Here is a 20595-nt window from a genome sequence, read left to right as displayed (position 1 = left end):
GAAAGACTACAGCATTTCACAATTCACATTTCCAAAGAGAACAGCTGCTCGGGGCTTCAGAGGGCAACATGAGAAACTCTTAGCTGAGGAGACAGTTATTTACGGCTTACCACACAGGAGGATGCAGTATATACTGAGCCTTAACTTCTATTCCCTTCAGTGTATGTTTTGGAAAAATAACCAAACAGCTGTGGTTACTAAGAACTTGGATTGAAAAGACTCTGTGGACTAATATGCATAGGATATAAACAATGTAAGTCTAACTTTTAAGTCATGGTTCTAACCTTTGCTATTATATAATTTGCATATTGATATTACATAGATCATATTACTATTTTGTAAGAGCTCTGAGAAATAGATTAAAATTTCTGCATCCAAGCTAATTACAAAAATCAAAAACCACCCAATTATTATAATAGATTATTGATTTCTATAATGAAACATGTGAAAATTGCTTCTCTAAATTTCAATGCTGTTGGAAGCTAAAAACAAATACATAACTTCATGATTATATAAACACCTTAGAACATATATTTAAAATATTCTGGATTAGAAATTTAACATATGTACTATAGCTATCATGGTAACATGAAGGTATAGATAGGTATTTTGTGTCATTGTCTTCTAGCTTATCAGAACCAGTGTCATATAGAATCAGAATTAATGAAAACTTTGTTAAAACTTAGTTATTATCACATGAACATATTATATAATCTAGAGTATGCAGTTTGGTAAGGACAGCAGTCAGTCCTCAATCCTCAGCTTAGTGTCTTGTATGGGACACAATCTTCTTGCAATCTTAAGCTGAGAATACTGTTTTGCAAATTTTCAGAATATTGTGATTTGTAATCATTAATAATTACCTGTATTTCAAACTAACCATCCACCCTACATTCGTTTGTGTTGGAATGCCATTTACAACTCGCAGTTGTTTTGTTTTGGCACAGGATATTACAGGATCTAAAAAACAGGACCACATAAAAGATTTGTCAAGACAGTGCCTTTTACTTTTATTATTCAGTGATAGCTAAACAGGTGTGGCTAGTGTGATTTTTTTTAAAGCAATCTTTTAAGGTTAGGCCACAACTGTATATCAAGTGCATGGTACTTACCATCTTCATCTTTGCTATTGAGTGACACAGAAAAACCAAAAGTAGACAGGCCCACAGTGAGAATGACAATAGCTTAGCTCACAATGCACCCAGACAAAGTTCTCCAAATCTAGCACCAGTGTGTTTTTTCACTGATCTCAGTACACAGTGAAATATCCCAGTCGTCACAACCTTCCTAATGCTGTGACCCTTTAATATAATTCCTCGTGTTCTAGGGAACCCATAACCAAAATTATTTTCATTGCTATTCAATAAATGTAATTATGCTACTGTTTTTTATTGTTTGTTTGTTTGTTTTGGTTTTCTATTTGTTTGTTTTGGTTTTTTTGAGACATGGTTTCTCTGTGTAGCCTTAGCTGTTCTGGACTCGCTTTGTAGACCAGGCTGGCCTCGAACTCACAGAGATTCACCTGCCTCTGCCTGCTAAGTGCTGGGGTTAAAGGTGTGCACCACCACTGCCTAGCTAATTATGCTACTGTTATGAGAACAATGTTACTATCTAATATGCAGGATATGCAACTCAATGAAGGGGTCAGTTAACCTGTGTAGGAGTCACGACCCACAGGTTGAGAACCACTGAAATAGCCAAAGTGAGAAAAGTACAAAATTATAATCATTTATTCTTAATTTGAAAGGGAAGAGTTTTGAAATTCATTACTAGCATTCTACTCATGAAGTTTATGCCTAATGGCATTATTATAACCAGACTGTCATGTCCAAATGAGCTGAATTAGTGTTCTCTTCACCCTGTGCTGTGTTCTCTATCTGGTCTCTTGTACTCTGTCCATGGTCTAGATTAGATTTTCATTTGCTTCCTCAGCATGGGGCACAGAAAATGGGTGCTTGTTTATTTGTTTGTTGTTTGTAAATAACAAAATATATAAATAACTTCTTTCAGCCTAAAAAATATGCGAAAAATAGAAACAAATGCTTCTGCTAGATTGTGGCTGTAAATATGAAGTGACTATCTCTGATGCTGTCATCTCTATTAACAGACCACAGGGCTGGTAAAAAAAAAAAACTTTAAAGCAGAACAAAATATATATACTATACGAATGTTCGAAACCTGTCCTGATCATTTCTGCCATTAGTATTCTCATGTCCTTTAGAGGGTCGTATATATAAGTGCAGTCAATTGCTATTGGTATTCCCCCAAATTAAAAGTGTGTAAATTCTCTTTTCAAAGTCAAATTCAGGTCTTATAACTATTTCACATCCATATTCAGGGAAGTGTATATTTTAAAAATAAAGTCAAGTAGAAGCTGGAGAAATGGTTCAGTAGCACTGCTCTTGCAGAGGACCTGAGTTCAGTTCCCAACACTTACATCAGGTGCCTCACTACCAGCTCCAGAGGATTTGACACCATCTTCTGTTCTCCTTGGGCTACTTATTGCACCAATGTGCACAAACCCCCATTCAGGCACACACATGCACATAACTTAGCCATAAAATGAAAAGAAACACATTGACTTTAGAAGAGATTTTTGTGGTTTTAAATATTTTCATATAAACCATACTTATTTATAACTTTTTTCTATTCTTATTCTATTTATGAAGATAATCATGAAATGATTTTGAGATATAGAAAGTCAATTATATTTAATATTTTGAATACTACTCACGGTCCAAATTGACAATTGTAGGTGTGGTATCTCCTTCACCTGTAGAAATAAATATTATGATAAATATTATAAACCTGTACACATACATCTATATAAAACCAAATGATGTCATTGGAATCTAATTATTTATAACTTATTAAAATTATTAATATTTCATATCTTTAAAAATGAGCAACTTATTAACATTATTGATATTAAAATAAAATTTAAATATAATAACTTTTCTGAGTAATTCTGTCCTGTTTGACATTGTGCTTGGTACTACATAATGTGGGCAAAGTCTTGTTTTGTGACTATATAGGCTGCAGGTGTGTGTGGCTTCTTGGCTTCTGACACACTGAATTCTATACAATAGCTGGAGATTATCTCTTTCTGAGAAATACACCATAGTCATTCCATATATAAGCAGTCATATTCATTACTGTCTGAGTGGAGACTCCATATAGACTAACTGGTTTATTTTCACTGAATTTGGAACTGTTTGCTTTTTCTAAAAGCTACTTTTATTTATACATGATTGAAGATCATTGAAAATGCACATGCTTTGTAAATCTTTGCAAGAATTTGCAAAATAGAGATTAATGTCATCTCTTCAGAAACGAGGATAATAATTATTTTTGTTGATAGAATGTGCCAAAAGTTAGCTTTTCCAGATGTTTGGGGAGGGAGTATAGTAAAAAGAAAACACCACTACACATAACTATACCTGAATTTTCATGACTTATTCCTTTTCCATGAACTCTCTACTGGAGCTTAATTACTGCATAAAGAAAAGCTTAAAAGAGGCTAGGATTTTGGAAGAACTTGAATAGTAATGAATGAGATACAAGACATTTCCTGAAGCTTAAGGTCTTAACTGCAGAATTGATGGCCTAGAGTTCAGCCAGGCTCTCTCTAAACCCAGCTGGCCATTAATCCCTGGAAATGCCCTGAGCTCAGATAATCCAGCAACAAAACAATAATGGCATATAGACACCTTTGGAATGCAAATGTGGTTGTTATTTATGAGAGTTCTTGGGAGGCTTAATTCACACAAAAGGGTTTCGATTTATGTCTCTAGGTTGAGATATTATAGGTGGATAAATGTACAGCAAAAAAATGTTCTTCATCATTTTCTTTTACTTTATGTGGACAGTTGTAGTGGATATAAACATGTTTCTGCTTGATCGCAAGTGTGGGATGTGAAAAAGACTTGTGAAAGGACACGTGCTGTTTGTCCACTAGAAAATGAACTGCCTCCTGGGGGAAGGGGGGCACGGTCTTTGCCAGCTGACAAACATCTTAGTACAGAATCTGAGAAGATATATATCTATCCCCAACTCCGAGGCTTGGGTTTCTGGTTTTGACATCCCTTTATATCATTGTTTCTCTGTTCATCGCTCCACTTTGAGACCCTCCTAGAGAGAAACACTCCAGGGACCGCTTCCAGGGTCTGGGTTCAGCTGCTGCTCCTCCTTCCAGCTGAGGACAAAGAGTGGAATTGCTCCAAGGAACTAAGTCTAAAAAGGTCTACTTCTCCTGTCCCCACTAACCTCCTTTCTCTCCTGTCTAAGACAGGTGGGTTGGAAGGGAGGTGTAGCTATTAAAGACTCCAAAATAAAGTAGGTTGGTAAAAAACAAACAAACAAAAACAAAACAAAAAACAAAGCCTACAGATGGTCTTCCCTTACAGTCCTGCAAGGCGTAGGTCTTCAGGTCATTGTACAAGGAAAGACAATGGATAGCCACTAACTCAGCAAAAATATTTGCTGTGTATTCAATTTCATGACTTGAAATGTTTGAGTAATGTGGTATTCATCCCTTACATTGTCACAACAGAGATTAAGATATGCGTTCTATAGTAAAGGCCAAACTAAATACAGTCAGTTCCACGGCTGGTTACTTGGTGTTTAGGTGTTTATTTACTTTAACACATTTAAAGGGATCTTATATCTGAAGTTGTAATAATTAATGACTCAAGGATAATGAACTGTTATTTTGATTCTTCTATTTTACTATTCTTGAACTTAAAACTAAGCTGAAATGTCATGTACAACCAGATTCTGGGGACGGTAGTTTTCTGGGTTTGTCTGAACATTCTAAGTTCTTCTGGTGCATGCTGTAGGGAAAACGCCATGGAACTGTTTAGTGTGCTGTCTCTGCCTCACTGTTGAGCATTAGCCATGCATCCCTTCCTTCACTTTCCTTCCTCTGTTGCCCCGCTACTCATACCTGACAAATGAGCAATGAAGCTTGTTTCCATGATTCAACTTTAATCTGAGAACTTTATAATTGTATCAGTTATGAAAGTTTTACTTATGAAAGGTTGGAAAGCGTGTGTGTGTGTGTGTGTGTGTGTGTGTGTGTGTACACATATTTGGAGAGCCTCACATTATAGTATTTTGGATCTTCCTGAAAACATGAAGAACCTCATTCATACAGTTAAATTTTTGCATTAAAATTTAAAATATTATGAGTATAACTTATTTCTCCACTAAAATATCTATTTCCCATTGTTCTTATGTTAATGTATACTTAGAGGAGGATTGTGTTATTTTATAAGTGTTTCCTCCATACTGCAAATTGCTTGAGGTTAAGAAATAATATATAAATAATTTCTATAAGTATCATATTGTAATAACAGGTAAATAAAAAAGTTTTGTACTTATAGATTCTATTCACAGTAGCCCAGTACAATTATTACTTCCATTATAGAATTTTGCAAATACAGAATACATGTCATAAGTAGGATAAGGAGCTTTTTTTTTTTTTACTTATATATACTTGTAGAACCATAGAACTGTTTTTTCTACTTAGGAAATCTGAGTTGAAATCAACCACTACACTCTCAATAACTACAATTTACTTAAGCTACACAAAGTGTATGTATGTGTGGGTCAGTGTACATACAGAATTCATATAGCCATATCTTCATTATTACCTATTTGATGAACTCCACACCACCACATATGCTAGATACTATTTGGCAATTTCAAATCTTCACATGTTTTGTGAGAAAAAGATATAGTGAAAAATGATGAATATTGTCTCTGAGGTTAAATAAATAATAAGAGCTCAATCTTCTAAAGATAAATTGTATTAGCTTTTCACCAAGGAGAAAATGTAAATAAACCCTGCCTATAAATATAAGTGGAAAAATGACATTGTGAAAATATTTATTGCAATTAACGTCCAGTATACACTGAAATAAAAAAGAGTTATTGGTAAGAGCATTTAATCAAACACTAGTAACATACTGATATCTTTCAACGGCATCTTGATGATTTTAGTTTGCAGAAGTCAGTTGTATATCTGTTTTTGAAATCCTGAAAATCATGAGTGCTGCCTGCCTTAAGTTTATAAGTCAAGCCACACACAAGCCCTCAATCCCTCTGGTCTATACATTTGTTCTAGGTTGAGCAATACTTAACATGGAAATTAGTATGATCTATTTTAAAGGCCAGCTTTTCAAAAATTCTTCTATGATTGTATACTATATAAGCCTTTATTATTCTTAATCATAGAATGTTGCTTAAAGATACAACGATGCAATATGAGTGCCCAGAAATGAGCCACAAGCCAGATCTTGGTAGAAGATTCAGCCTTGGGTTAGATCCCAGAACAACATAACCAGAAGAAATAGGGAAATCACATATGTGTTTCTTTTGATACATTTGTCAAAATTGACGTATAGACAGGATTTCCTACTACCCAAAGTAGTGTTGCACTGGGTGACATGTGCTCACCAGTACTGAATACTAGCAATCATTTTTATCATTTGCCATCAGACATTTTGAAATGATTTCTCTTGATATCCAGCCTTCTTTTTTATTTTTAATTTGCATTTGCTTATTAACTATATTCATTCCAAAAGGCTAACTTTTTGTCATTTCTCCTGAATTGTCACATTTTTATTTATTACTATATCTCATTAAATATGAAATACACAGCACATACTTTTATGAAATATGTAAAATGAAATTTATACCTAGCACTTATACATTATAGTTTTAAACAAAATTATCTTAACTTTTATTACTAATGTTAAATAGTAATACTAAAACACATTTTACAAAGTATAATTGAACCTCCATGCATTTTCGTGTTTTACTACAGAGGATTTCAAGTCTTCTCACAGACTTTGCAGAAGTAGAAAGTTTACCAGGAGCTCTACTATACTCAGTGATGAATAGGCAGTGTTCGTGCTGGGATGAGTCTTTTGGCCCAAATATAGTAACACCATGACAGTTTATTACTTTTTAATTTTAAATTGAAGTTTCTGAGGATACGAACACTTTTAAAGAAGCATAATTGCTTTTTTTGCATAATTGCTTTTATTCTAGAAAAGAAGTGATAAATAAAAAGATCATGGAAGAGAAGGAGAAATAAAGAACGAGGAAAGGAGAGAGAAAGGGAGGGGAAAATAGTGTAGAAAGAGGAGGTGAGTGGAGGGTTGGTGGGAGGGAAGGGAGAAGAACAGACAGAGGAGACAGGCTGTGTTCATTGCTCTCTGGAGAACTGCTTGTTTGGAATCAGTTGCCGAGTCCTACATCATTGTAACCTCTGATTAAGAAGTTGTTTTAGTGGAGATGCAGTACATTTGAAACATTCCAACTGAGGAAGAACATGACATGTACTACTTACAGCGGGAAATGGGGCAGTAATCCCAAGGAATAAGAGGATTGCCCGTGTAGCACCAAGGTCCATGGGCATCATCATCCGGATTCCGGCAGTAATTTTTATTCAGCTTGCTAGCATCTGGCTCCCAGAAGGTATGACTGTGAAAACAAGCTGAACATTAGGAAGTGTCTCTTCCAGCCAAGAGAAACACAATGGCACAAGGAGATATGATCTTAACACACCTCCCTCATTACATACCCAACACAAGCCTTGGCTATCTTTCTTGTAGTTTCGAAGCACACTTTCAACTTACACGTTTAGAGTATACGGAATGAAGCTCAATAAATAGTATGCATAGAGTGGTGAGAGATTTTACAGTGCAAAATAACAATTTTATGCATAAAATATAGAAAACATTATCTAAACGAAAGCAGTTAGATGTTGAATATTAAATTATAAAATACGTACAAAATACAAGCTACTGTAAAAAAATTTTTAATCTTTCACACAAATAAGCATCTTCACTAGCAATACAATCATCACAACGAACGAGAAATGAGTTGTCAATTAAATTCTAAATTTCTCTTGGCTTAATACTGGCAACATAGAGTTTTCTGACAGCTAAGTAACAAATTACAAAATTGAGTTGTAAATGATCATGATCTAAAAGCAACCTGTCTAAAAATATTATATACATTATCTTGTTTGATTTTGAAGTCAATAAATTTTAAAAAATATCAACCACTGTAGCATACTATTTAGAAGGGAATTTTATATTTAAGACATGACCTGAAGTAAAGTAATCCAACCTCTCTGAATACTTGATTTCTTATCCACACAGAGAAATATCTCCCATATAATAATATAATGATAAAGCAGTACAAAACTGGTGTAAAAAGATGTGTGGCAGGCATTTAATTGAAGGATCCTAACTTACATACTTTTCCCTTATTCTAGTGTGTATATTCTGCCATATTTACTGAGAATCTGTTTTAAGTAAAGACTATATGTCAGTCTTCATTTATGATTTTGCAAGTGCTGATACTATTTCTAGTGTTTTGTGAATGTTACCTTCTTTAAGAAAATATCCAATGTGAATATGTATATTTCTTGAAAATATAAATATTTTCCTAAGTATATTTCTGTAATGACTTCAAAGTTTTATACATTACAACTGCTAGAGAGACACGGTTTCCATAAATTTTACGTGTCAAGTGGATATTTAATTTAAATATGCATATAAAAATTATTGTTGATTTCTTTTGCACACTATTATTAGTCTTATTTTTACTAACACTATCACCTTTGACCTGGCCGCCATACTGTCTTGTTGAGTTATGTAAAGCTTCTGTCTGTGTGACTAGATCCTTGATGAAATTTGGGATCAAACTACATGTCCACATTTTCATGTTCCTCACAGTATCTATTATATTTCAGATCTAATATGAAGTGTTCAACAAATACATACTGCTTATATTATATACTTAAACATTTGCTGTAGAGAAAGAACAATAGCATAAATTATATAAACAGAATACTCCATAGTTTCTTTTGTCTTCCTCTATTAAAAAATGGAAGGAAATAACTATGTATATTTGAATATACCTGATTGGTACTATCATCACAATTTATAAGTGAAAGAAAAAAATCTTTTACCGGTGCAAATCCTCCATATTCTTGTCCCACATTGAGCATGTAAGTCCAGACCTTGTTTTGGATAAGTTGCCCATGTAATTTTTCCCATTGCCACGATAACAATCTAGGCATAAAATACACAAGACTCAACACTCTTGTGTAGGGTAAAACATAAATATTTTGTAAGCATGTGAAACCATCAAAATCAACTTAACAATGAAAACAGAAACTAACATCTATGTGAATTAGTGAGAAATATCTCAGATTAAAATATCTCTACACAGCCAGGCGCGGTGGCACATGCCTTTAACCCTAGTACTTGGGAGGCAGAGACAGGAGGATCATTGTCAGTTCAAGGCCAGCCTGATCTACAAGTCCAGGACAGCCAAAGCTACACAGAGAAATCCTGTCTCAAAAAAAACAAAACCAAACAAAAAAACTACACTTTTGATTCCCATTGTAAATGTTTACATAATAACATCTCTCACATTTACAAAGAAGAAGAAGAAGAAGAAGAAGAAGAAGAAGAAGAAGAAGAAGAAGAAGAAGAAGAAGAAGAAGAAGAAGAAGAAGAAGAAGAAGAAGAAAATCAGACAGGCAGCTCTTTGGAACACCAAAAACATTTAAAATGATCTTTGTATTCCCAAGAATTTTCTTTTGAAGCTCTTCACTGCACAGAAAATGTATAAAAATAACAATAAAAATCTACACCAGTCAGTTCCTTGTATTTAGATTTTGGTTTCTTGTGATCTTGGCATGCTGAGTCACACAAGACAGCCATTGTAAAAATGTTCTTAAGTTTCAATTGGTCTAATTATTTTCTCACTCATGAGATCAACTTAAAGATGCTTGACAGGAAAACCACATAGGTAATAGTTTGTTTTCTTCAGAGTATGACGCCTGGGCACATGATGTCAATTTGGGAGCATGATAACTGATGCATCTGGTCAGTAAATTAAGAAATGGGAAGGAAAAAATTCTCTTTGTATGTAGCAATAACAGCAGATCCTAAACCTGCCTGGGTTTGAAACTGTGTAGCCATCCTATTTCTAAGCAAATTTCACAAAATGCTGAGGCATGTGTTGATGTGTGTGTGTGTGTGTGTGTGTGTGTGTGTGTGTGTGTGTGTCTGTGTGTGTCTGTGTGTGTATGTGCTCTTTCTGTATGTAAGCAAGCCTGTATGTATAAAAGTAACTCAGTTCAAAGCAGAAGCTCTAAAAAGAGCTGTGTTCATTTTCTTCTACCATAATTTCAGCAAGGATGCAGAAGACTCACGTGCCAACAAATGTTCCCTAATTACTGGTTTTAACATTATTTCCAGTTGACCTTTAAGACTACCAAATAGTGAGATTGACTAAATGAACTCTTCTGTGGCTCGTTCTACAGCTCTGTTTTCCGAGCTGCTCCACAACAGTGCCACTGGGGGAAATGTTAAAGGACAAAAGTGTACACAGTGCCATGAGCCTAAGAAATGGAGTTTTAGGGTAAAATTGGACCTTTCATGACAATGGCCATGATTTTTAAGTTTATGTGAACCAGAATATAATCACTAAAAGTATAGCTCTCAATTTACTGCACATCAACATGTGTCCAGAGTGCAACGTGATTATTCACCACTGATTAATTATTTCCACAGAGTAAACTCAATCTATCTACTACTGCTCCCTGAACCAGCTCTTCTTTCCAAGTCAGTTGCATTTTATCTAAACACAGCACTAAAGGTCACTTTCACTAACACCCAGGTCACAGTCACTTCCTTTGGCAGGATCTGCTGAAACACTGCTTCTTGGCCCGCTTATCTGTAGCCCTCCCTAAGAAGTCTATTTCTCTGAGGCAGCCAGTGTGATCCAGCTGAAGCTCCAATCAGATCACAGAACTTCATAGCAATACACCAACACTTCCCGTGCATCAGTCTGAGAGCTCCTGCGAGCCCAATACAATTGAACACTATTGCCTTTATATAGCCTTGTTTACTGGTCCATCTTGCTCATTTGGTGACAGTCAGAGTGAAAGAATTCATTTCCTGTTCAAATTTTCAAGTACTCCTTCCTCTTGAACTACTTGAATTTACATCTCCCCAGGATGTTCTTCACATGTATGCATGGAGGGCACAGCTCTCTGACCTCCTGACTCCTTAAATCATTTTATACTTTACACAGATGGCCATTGCTACACCCCTCACCTCTCATTTGTAGCTCATTTTCTCTCTGGTATTTAGCGACAAATTTACATAACAAGCCACTGGCATTTTCATTTTACATGTTTCCTGCTTACTAAAGAGAAGCTAAATAACAAAGGGGACCTTAGGGAGGTTTCTTGATTCTCATTCATAAGGGCAAACAGGAGTGGTCAGAAAGAGGGGACAAGATGAGAGCCTACCATAGATGTCCTTTGAAAGACTCCTCCTAGCAGGGGATCAAAGCGCAGATGCTGAGACTCACAGCCAAATTTAGGGGCAGATGACAGGGAGTATTATGAAAGAGTTGGGGGAATTGAAGGACCTCGAGGGGACAGGAGCTCCATAAAAAGAACAACAGAGCCAACAAATCTGGGTCCTGGTAGGCCTGCAGAGATTGCTGCACCAACCAAGGACCATGCATAGAGAAGACCCTAGCCCCTCTGCTCAGATGTAGTCAATAGGCAGACAGCACAGTCTCCACGTGTGTCCCATAATATGTGGAGGACGGGCTAACCTCTGACACGGACTCTCTTGCCTGCTCATTGAACACTTCCCCATGGCAAGGCAACCTTGCCAGGCCACAGAGGAAGAGAATGCAAGCAGTCCAGATGAGACTTGATAGGCTGGGAGCAGCAGGTAGGGTAGGAGGGCTCCCCCTTTCTGAGGACTACAGGAGAGGGAGAAGTGGGAAGACAGAGGAAGGGTGGGGACCAGGAGGGAATGAGGGAGCAGGCTACAATCGGGATGTATAAATTAAAAATAAATAATTTAAAAAAAAAAAAAGAATTTTTGGGCTGGAGAAATGGCTCAGCCATGAAAGGCTAGGCTCACAACCAAAATATAAAAAAGTAGTTCTCTAGAGCCGGGTGTTTAGTTTTGTGTGATGGTACGGGTTTTATGTAGCCACTACATAGCACTACACCCTCTCGTGAATAATAGCTAACTAAATAAATGAGTAAATAAATATTAAATGAGTTAACAAAGGAATGAATATATAAAATATACCTTTCGGACTCCATGTGCTCTTCCTTGTGAGCCTCAAGAACAGTTCAACATGCAACATATCTAGACCCCCCCCCCCCCCGTTCAGATATAGCTGATGGACAGCTCATTCTCCATGTGTGTCTGCAGAGGGGAGGGTGGGGACTGCCTCTGAGATGAACTCCAGTGCCTGCAGTTTGATCACTGTCCCCTTGGCAGGGCAGCCTTGCAGGCATACAGAGGAAGAGGATGCAAGCTACTCTGATGAGACCTGATAGACTGTGGTCAGACAGTGGGGAAGGAGCCCCAACTCAGAAGTCTGGGGGACGGTAACAGGGCAGAAGAGGGAGGAAGGATGGGAACTGGAAGATAAGAGTGAGAAGATAACAATTGGGATGTAATGTGAATAAATGATAATAAATAAATAAATTTGAAAAAACAAAAGAAATAGAATATGTCCTCTCTATAGACATTTCCCGTGGATTTACTCACGCCCGTATTACAAAATGTCAGCTATTACCTTGTCCACTTGACACGTCACACTTGGGAATGTGGGAGCAGTAGCCAATTCGGATGTTTGGATCAGTGGTAAAACACCATGGTGACTCAGCCCCATCTGGATTGCGGCAGTAATTTTCTCTAAGGTCCCTATTGAGAGGAAGCATGTTAAGGTAAATCGCCTGGTGAAGCTAGCACCACTATGTTTCTAGGATCCCAGATGTACGCATGGTTTAGATTAGAGCAGTGATAATAACTTGGAGCTCCGTATACACCACACACACTCCCCAGGGTAGTAAAATAAACACTGTCCTCCAAACTTCAGAGTTCCCCAGGCACACTGCTGCCTGAGGGACCACAGAGGCAGCAGCTCTCAGTTTTTCTCGTTCAGTCTCAAAGTTTGGCTCCATATATATAAATGAAGAACTCATTCCCTCTGAAGAAGAAAAATTTCTTATATCCACTTCTCTTACTTAAATGAAAATTGAAACTATGCAAACACTCAAATAAAGGTAATTTTCTTCCTTTATATGAATAAGTATTTCTTTGATAGATGTAATTTGGTGCACATATTTCTTCTAAATGAATAGGGTTTTTTTTTCAGTTTAGAGAAGTTATTTATTACTGTTATAAATGTTACTAAAAAATTAAGAAGTGATTATAATATGCATGCCTAACTGTAGAGGAAGATGTCGGTGAAAGGCATGCGTATCTTTTGCCAGTTTTTTCACTGGAAATGCAGTTTCCCTAGTCTCCAGTGTCCATTAAAGTTCTTTATATTTAAGACTATTTTCCTGGCATATTTATCTATGTACTGTGGTGCTGAAAGTCAAAACAATGTGTTCACAGTTCTATCCTAATCTCCATCACCAGCCATGTCTTTATTTCTTACTATAAGGTTCACATTAAACAAATCGTGGAAGCACACATGCGTACTCATCTGCAAGGGACAGTGCTTGTGTCAGTACAATTAAGAGCTTTTCAGTTTCATACATATCCAAATGGAACACAGGAAACACACAAGGTTCTGATGCGTAGATTTGCATCTAGTCAGAAAAGCAACAAGTAATAATCAATCTTGTCAAACTAGACCTTTGCATAAGTAGAGTATAGGGTTGTGTCATGGGCATGATAGAAGTTAAACCAGAAGGACAAATATAAATTATGTGCTTATAAAATAATGAAAAAAGTCAGGACAAAAACTAATGACTTAACTAGCATACGCATGCGCGTGCAAGTGCACTCGCAACCTACAGACCTCCTTTCCAGAACTCTCCATCCTGTTTTGTCAGATTGTCTTATTAAAAGCCAATTATATAAAGCCAATATATGTTATTTTTTGATGCTAATGCAGAAAAGCCTCTATGCATGGCGTGTATGTTATAAATTTCAAAAGAAACTAATGTTTTCATGCTCCTTCTAACAACGTGGACAAGTTAAAAACACATGAAAGCAGTATTGCAGTTATCTAATAAGACAATCAGTGGGCAAGGAATTGTGAGGAAAGTTCATAACCACAATGTAATTAATACTGGAGGCCAGTTTCTTTGATTTGGCTGATTTACATATTTTTGATTCTCATTATTTTCACAGATCCAGAAATAATTGAAAACACCTACACTACTGAAAATAATTTTGTTCATGGACTTTTAAGGCTGAAAGCTTAATAATTTGAATTGTTGACAGAAATCAAAGTGTGTATCACTGTAAAAGAATAAAATGCAATCCTTGCCTTCATGCAAATAAGAAAAATTGAAAAGGATCTAGTCTGAAACCAGACAGCTTTCACGAAAAATTAATTCCTTAAGTAAATCATACAGGGAAAAAACTGTAATGAAAAAGAACCTAAAGATGTGTTTTATAAAATATGGTTTATCAGCCCTCTAGATCAGCATTACCTGGAATGCTTGTTAAAAATGTTTAATGAGGCCTGAAAAGATTATCTCCCGTTTTGCTCTTAAATATACCTAGGCCATTAAACTGTAGTACAGACTGAGTAACAAGCAAGCTATCCATTTCCCTGGGATTCACTGACATTTGCAGCATTTCCCAGAATTGACTCACTTGCACTTGAAGTTCTCAGGTGTGATGTCATGCTTGTGAGGGTACTGCGAATCCCAGCGCTGACAGGGAATTCCATTCCAAATGGTATTGCTGGTTCCCCTGTAGCCTTCTCCTTGGCCTTGAATGCATTCAGTTGTTTCCAAGGGGACCTCAGTGTCATTCACAGCACCATGAGCTATTGGTAGAAAAAAATATGAACTTAAAGAATACCTTTCATCACGCCATTACCCATTCAGTATGTGTTCTATTTAGGGTACCAGGGATTTTTTTTTTATCATTTCTAAAATTTAAAAGATAATTAAATGAAGTAAAAAATTTTAAATTAACATATCCCTATTATCATTCCAATTTTCCTTTCATCTTAACCCTAGATTAATTTTTTCATGAAATTCTGAAATAAATTTGCTTCCACATATCTCTATCATGCACATGCTAAAATAAGTTCTTTCTGAAAGGACTACAATGTCATTCCTAAAGGCAAGTGTCTCCAGGACATACAATTGAACAATTTAATCATCAACAAATTTTTATATGGTAAATGCTCTGTAGGTTGATACTTTATTTTCTTTTCGAACAAATTTTGGGGATTTAAAAAATTGAATTGTTCCTATATTTTTCTTCTATCAATCACACACACACATACACGCACACACACACACAAACACACACACACACATATGCAGAGAGAGAGAGAGACAGAGATAGACCGAGAGACAGAGACTGATTTTACTTACTATATAAAAATAAACATGAAATTAATTTTTACTATAAGCCAGACTCAGTCTTTTGGTGTTGAATGTATTCTCAATCAAATATAGTGGGAAACAATCTAGAAGGTGAGTGTAAGGATGTACATAAGGAATCCGGGCACTTAACCGACAAGGAGGGAAGACCACAATTTGAGACCAGCCTGGACTATGCTAACACCCTTCCTCAAAACAAACCCAGAAGAAATGCATAAACCCTGATTTGTTTAATAAGAAGTAAACTCCCCTGTTCTTCTTTATGACAAATGATTATGCAACAATTTTTAGATAAAAGCCATTTTTCACAATCTTGAACTGTTTTAGACTTAAGTAAATTTCTCTGTGGTGTTACATCCTAGAACTAGAAGGCTTGCCTTTACAAACACAGAATGGTCTATTTATGCTTTCTATATGTAGAAGTATAAGATTATTAAAAACAACCTTTTACTTTTCTAAGTTAATTTTTCTTTTATTTGTAGACCGATGTTTTACTTCATTAAGTTTTCTTGAGCCAATTTTCTTTACCCTTAGGCAAGCTAAGTACTGCCTATGCTGTAAAGTTCTGTAAACACAAACAAACAACAATAAAGATAAACAAGGGACAGTTACACAAAAGAGCACTTCAGCTGGACAGCGACAAGGATTCCTGGGAGATGGGCATCAGAGCATGACTATGGCCTTGAGTTTGTTAATGGAGGTGGGAAGCCCTACAGAGTAGGAATGATGCAATTCCATGGCCTGCATCCTGGGTGGCATAAGTAGAGAAGGGGACTGAGCAGCACTCACTCACACTTCTGCTTCCTGACTATGGATGTGATGTGAACCAGCACTTCAGACCTTGGCCATCTTGCCATTCCCACCCTGTGGACTGTGACTTTAAACTGGGAGACAGAATGAACTCTCTCTCCATTAAGCTGCTTTTGTTGGGGTAGTCTCTTGCAGTAAAACAATGGTTTCCTCTGATTTCCCTTAAAACGTATTAGAATAATAACTTTGTTCTAATTCATTTAAAATAGTTCATATTTTATGCATTTCCTTTAGAAAATAGAACTCTAGCTCAAAAATATTCTAATTTATAAAGAAATTCAAATGAAGATAAACATGTTCAATGATTGGCCTCTATATTGCCATTTGAGATGAGTATTATGTAAAATCATTGATATCAATGATAGGTGGGTGAATGATAGATGGAAGGATGAATAGATAGATGAAAAAACAACAGCTTCATAAGTAATAAATATATATATTGTCTTATTAAGTGGCTTAGATAGAAGTTTGTACTGAAGATCCTAAACTTAATTTCAATATGTTGTTCTTCCCCTCATATGGCTTCTTGCTCTTCTCCCTTCCAAGATGTTTAACACAATATCAGTTCCTTGCCCTTTGCTCTGACTCCGCCTTAGACTTGCAGCGTCCAGGACTGTAAGCTTAGATAACTATTGTCCATATTGTCATAGAAACATAAAAGAGACTAAGCTTAGCTCTTAGGCACAAATTCTTGCCTAGCAGACTGGTGATGGCAATAAGAACTTGAGTCCAGAAGATGCAATGGAGTTCACAGTTAGGAATGCCAGTAAAAACTATACTTCAATTGGTATTTTCAGTGTTATCACGTGCTTTAATCACTTGGCCTCTTTACTCCCCTCCTTATCTGTTTGTCTTGTCTGTGTACTGGGTTACTGGTCTTCTCAAGCACTATGCTTAGTGTTCCGTGCCTGTTATCCTGCACACCACAGATCAGTCTCACTGTCTGTCAGTGGCTCAGTGTCACAGTCAGGGCCATATTGTCTAGATATGGGCTTGTAATATCTCTGAGAAATTAGTACAAAGCTAATTCCAAAGAAATGAGCATGCTTTGAATTGACAGATACGAACCAAGAAAGTAAACACAAAAGGATAAAATAGTCATAGTTGGAAACTTGGAACCTGATAGAATGTTTTCATATATAAACAGGTTTTATTTTTTATCATTTAATTAATTTATTCCAATTATAACTCAATTGTTATCCCATCTCTTGTATCTTCTCGTTCCTCCCTATCTCCTGCTTTCACCCTATTCCCCTCCCTTAGGTCTATGACTGAGGGAGACCTCCTCCCCGACTAAATGATCATAGGCTATCAAGTCTCATCTTGGTAGCCTGCTTATTCTTTCTTTGAGTGCCATCAGGCCTTCCCCACTAAGGGGAGGTGGTCAAATATGGGGCACTAGAGTTTATGTCAGAGTCAGTCCCCAATCTCCACATAACTGTGGAGAATGTCCTGTCCATTGGATCGATGAGAGTAGAGGTTCAATGTTTACTACTTGTATTGTCCTTGGTTAATGCAATAGTTTGAGCAGATACCCCTGGGCCCCAATCCACCCATCACGATGCTCTTTGTGTAGGTTTCTAGGACCCTCTGGCTTCTTCAATTTCCCTATCTCCTATATTTCTTTTACCTAGAGTCCCAGTAGGATGTCCTCACATCTATCTCAATATCCTGGTAAGTCAAGACTTTTGTGGGACATGCCTTTCGGACTTGTGCCCAACTATAAGTGAGTATATACCATGCAACAAATGTATAGAACTAGAAATGATCATACTGAGTGAGTTAACCCAGAAGTCAAAAGACTCACATGGTATATATTCACTTATACACAAATTTTAAAGACTGCTTTTTCTACTGTGTAAGCTTCTTTTAGATTAAAAAAAAAAAAAGATGTCGTGGTGGGGGTGCAGGTTTCTGGAAGCAGACATTCTACCTCAACTCATCATTCACAATTCAGTGTGACCTTATATACTGATGAAAGCCCATGACAGTTAATACCTGAAGACTAGATAGATGTGTTAGTTCAAAGACAAGTTGAAATCCACTTAGTGAAGAAGATTGTTAAGATAAGTAAGATGACAATAACTCATAAGGAAATCAATATCTGGTAGATGCAAGGAACAGTTGTAAGCAGTAACATAATAGAAAAATACAAGGAGCATATACATTTAAAACACCAATAAAATACACAATTTTCACATGAATAAGCACATTTTTAAGTTTCAGGAAAGCCTACATTATAAAAATTCTGACTCTATACATGCTGCCACCATTGAAATCCCCTCTGGACCCTGGTTAGTTGGCTCTGTTTGTCTTATTTATTTATTTATTCATTCATTCATTCATTCATATTACATCTCAATTGTTATCCCTTCTTTCCTCCCATCCCTCCCTCTCTCCCACTTTTACCCTGTTCCCCTCCCCTATGACTGTGACTGAGGGGGACATCCTCCCCCTGTATTTGCTTATAGGGTATCAAGTCTCCTCTTGGTAGCCTGCTATCCTTCCCCTGAGTGCCACTGGGCCTCCCCATCAAGGGGACATGGTCAAATATGGGGCATCAGAATTCATGTGAAAGTCAGTCCCCACATATCACTCATCTGTAGAGAATGCCTGTCCCTTGGCTAGATCTGGGTAGGGGTTCAATGTTTACTGCACGTATTGTCCTTGGTTGGTGTTCTGTTTGTCTTCTTATGGAGCTCCTGTCACTTAAGTCCTTTTCTCTTTCTTCCCACTTTTACATGAGACTACCTACACATCATTCAATATTTGGCTGTGAGGCTAAGCATCTATCTGTTTCATATCCACTTCTCGATGGAGCCTCTCAGAGGACAGCTCTGCTAGGCTCCGCCTGCAAGGTTAGCAGAGTATTGTTAATAGTGTCAGGAGTGGGTTCTCTACCATGGGGTGGGTCTTGAGTTGGGCCAGACATTGATTGAACATTCCCTCAATTTCTGCTTTATCTATTCTATCTTTATCCTTTCACAACTTTTAGACAGTGTAACTTTTGGGTAGAAGCTTTTGTGGGTACATGGACTGAACCTAGGCCCCCTACAATGGTGTAGATGATGGGCAGCTCAAGCTTCATGTGGATCCCCTAGGAAGGGGAGTGAGGACTGACTCTGACATGGACTCTGTAGCCAACTTTTTGATCACTTCCCCTTGGTGGGACTCAGTCCAGATTGACTTGTTGAGCTGGTGTGGATAGGAAGTGGGTGCTCTCCTTTACTGAGGAATAAGAGGAGGGATGTAGGGAAGAGATGGGGAGGGTAGACTGGGAAGTGAGGAGGGATGGGGCTATGACCAGGATGTAAAGTGAATAAAAAAGAAAATGGCACAGTAAACATTTAAAAATTATCTGACTCTAATAAAATCAAAGAGAAAGAAAAAAAAACGAAATTGGATAAATGTGGAAGTAGGAATATCAGGGAAGACTTTGGGAAGAGAAAAATATGCTAAAATATATTGTTTATAAAAGTTAATTTAAACAAAGAAAATTAATTGTATAGTAATATTAGGAAACTACCTTATTAATGTTTTAGCGACTATAATGCCAGGGTCAAGCTGAAAGCCTCTGTTGCTAGAATAAATCTCAGCTAAAGAAGTTTCCAGCTAGAAATAATTAAAGAACTTTCCACTTTTAAACAATTATAAAATATTCACCATTTAAACTATTAAACTGACTGTTCATCTCGGCTTTCACTCACTTTCACTCAGAAATTTTTAAATATTTCTTCATTTTATATCATCATCATCATTATTATTACCATAATTATTATTTGAGTTTTTTTCCAGCCATCCAAAGGGTGGAATTATAGACATAAACCACCATGTTCAGTACTTCAGGTGAATATTTTTAAGGTTTTGATAGAAAATTATTTTTAGAGTGTTTTTAATATAATTTATTAATTTATATCTCAGTTGTTATTCCATCCCTTGTATCTTCCCATTCCTCCCTCCCTTCCATTTCCCCTTACTCCCCTCCCCTATGACTGTGACTGAGGGGGACCTTCTCCCCCTGTATATTTTTAAAAGTCATTCTTTGATGAAAAATACAGTAGTATGTTAACAAAAATGTTATGAGGGGCTAGGAAGATGGTTTAGACAACAAAGTACCTTCCTCACACATTTGAGCAGTTGAGTTCAGATCTGGAGCACCCACAGAAAATCTGGGTCTTTCAATGGGTCTATGACCCAAAAAAGAGTGGATGGTTGGTGGAGGTGGGCAGAGACAGGCAAATCCATAGAGACAGTTGGTTATGTGGCCAATAACCAAATCAATAGGTTACAGGTTCAGAGATTCTGTCTCAAAAACTAAAATGTAGAATAACTGAGTGGGCCATATGATATCA

The 20595-nt window shown here is 36.7% G+C and overlaps 1 protein-coding gene and 1 long non-coding RNA gene across 6 annotated transcripts in view; one reads left to right on the top strand and one right to left on the bottom strand.

Annotated features, from left to right (window-relative positions):
* Positions 1-20595, bottom strand: part of HGF (hepatocyte growth factor) — a 62263-nt gene that overhangs the window by 8591 nt on the left and 33077 nt on the right. For all 3 annotated transcript variants that reach the window (XM_084787705.1, XM_084787706.1, XM_084787704.1), the window contains 6 exons: positions 14691-14865; positions 12649-12776; positions 8990-9092; positions 7358-7491; positions 2735-2773; positions 864-960 (listed from right to left, as the gene is read on the bottom strand). In XM_084787705.1, the coding sequence (XP_084643831.1) occupies positions 864-960; positions 2735-2773; positions 7358-7491; positions 8990-9092; positions 12649-12776; positions 14691-14865 (676 nt within the window). The remainder of the gene's footprint in view (positions 1-863; positions 961-2734; positions 2774-7357; positions 7492-8989; positions 9093-12648; positions 12777-14690; positions 14866-20595) is intronic.
* The window catches only part of LOC311600700, a 141093-nt gene that overhangs the window by 88579 nt on the left and 31919 nt on the right, over positions 1-20595 (top strand). The window lies entirely within an intron of this gene.

The sequence above is a fragment of the Acomys minous genome, assembly GCF_964271855.1.
Source record: "Acomys minous genome assembly, chromosome: 6".
NCBI classification, from domain to species: Eukaryota; Metazoa; Chordata; class Mammalia; order Rodentia; family Muridae; genus Acomys; species Acomys minous.
This window is presented reverse-complemented; position numbering and strand designations above follow the sequence as displayed.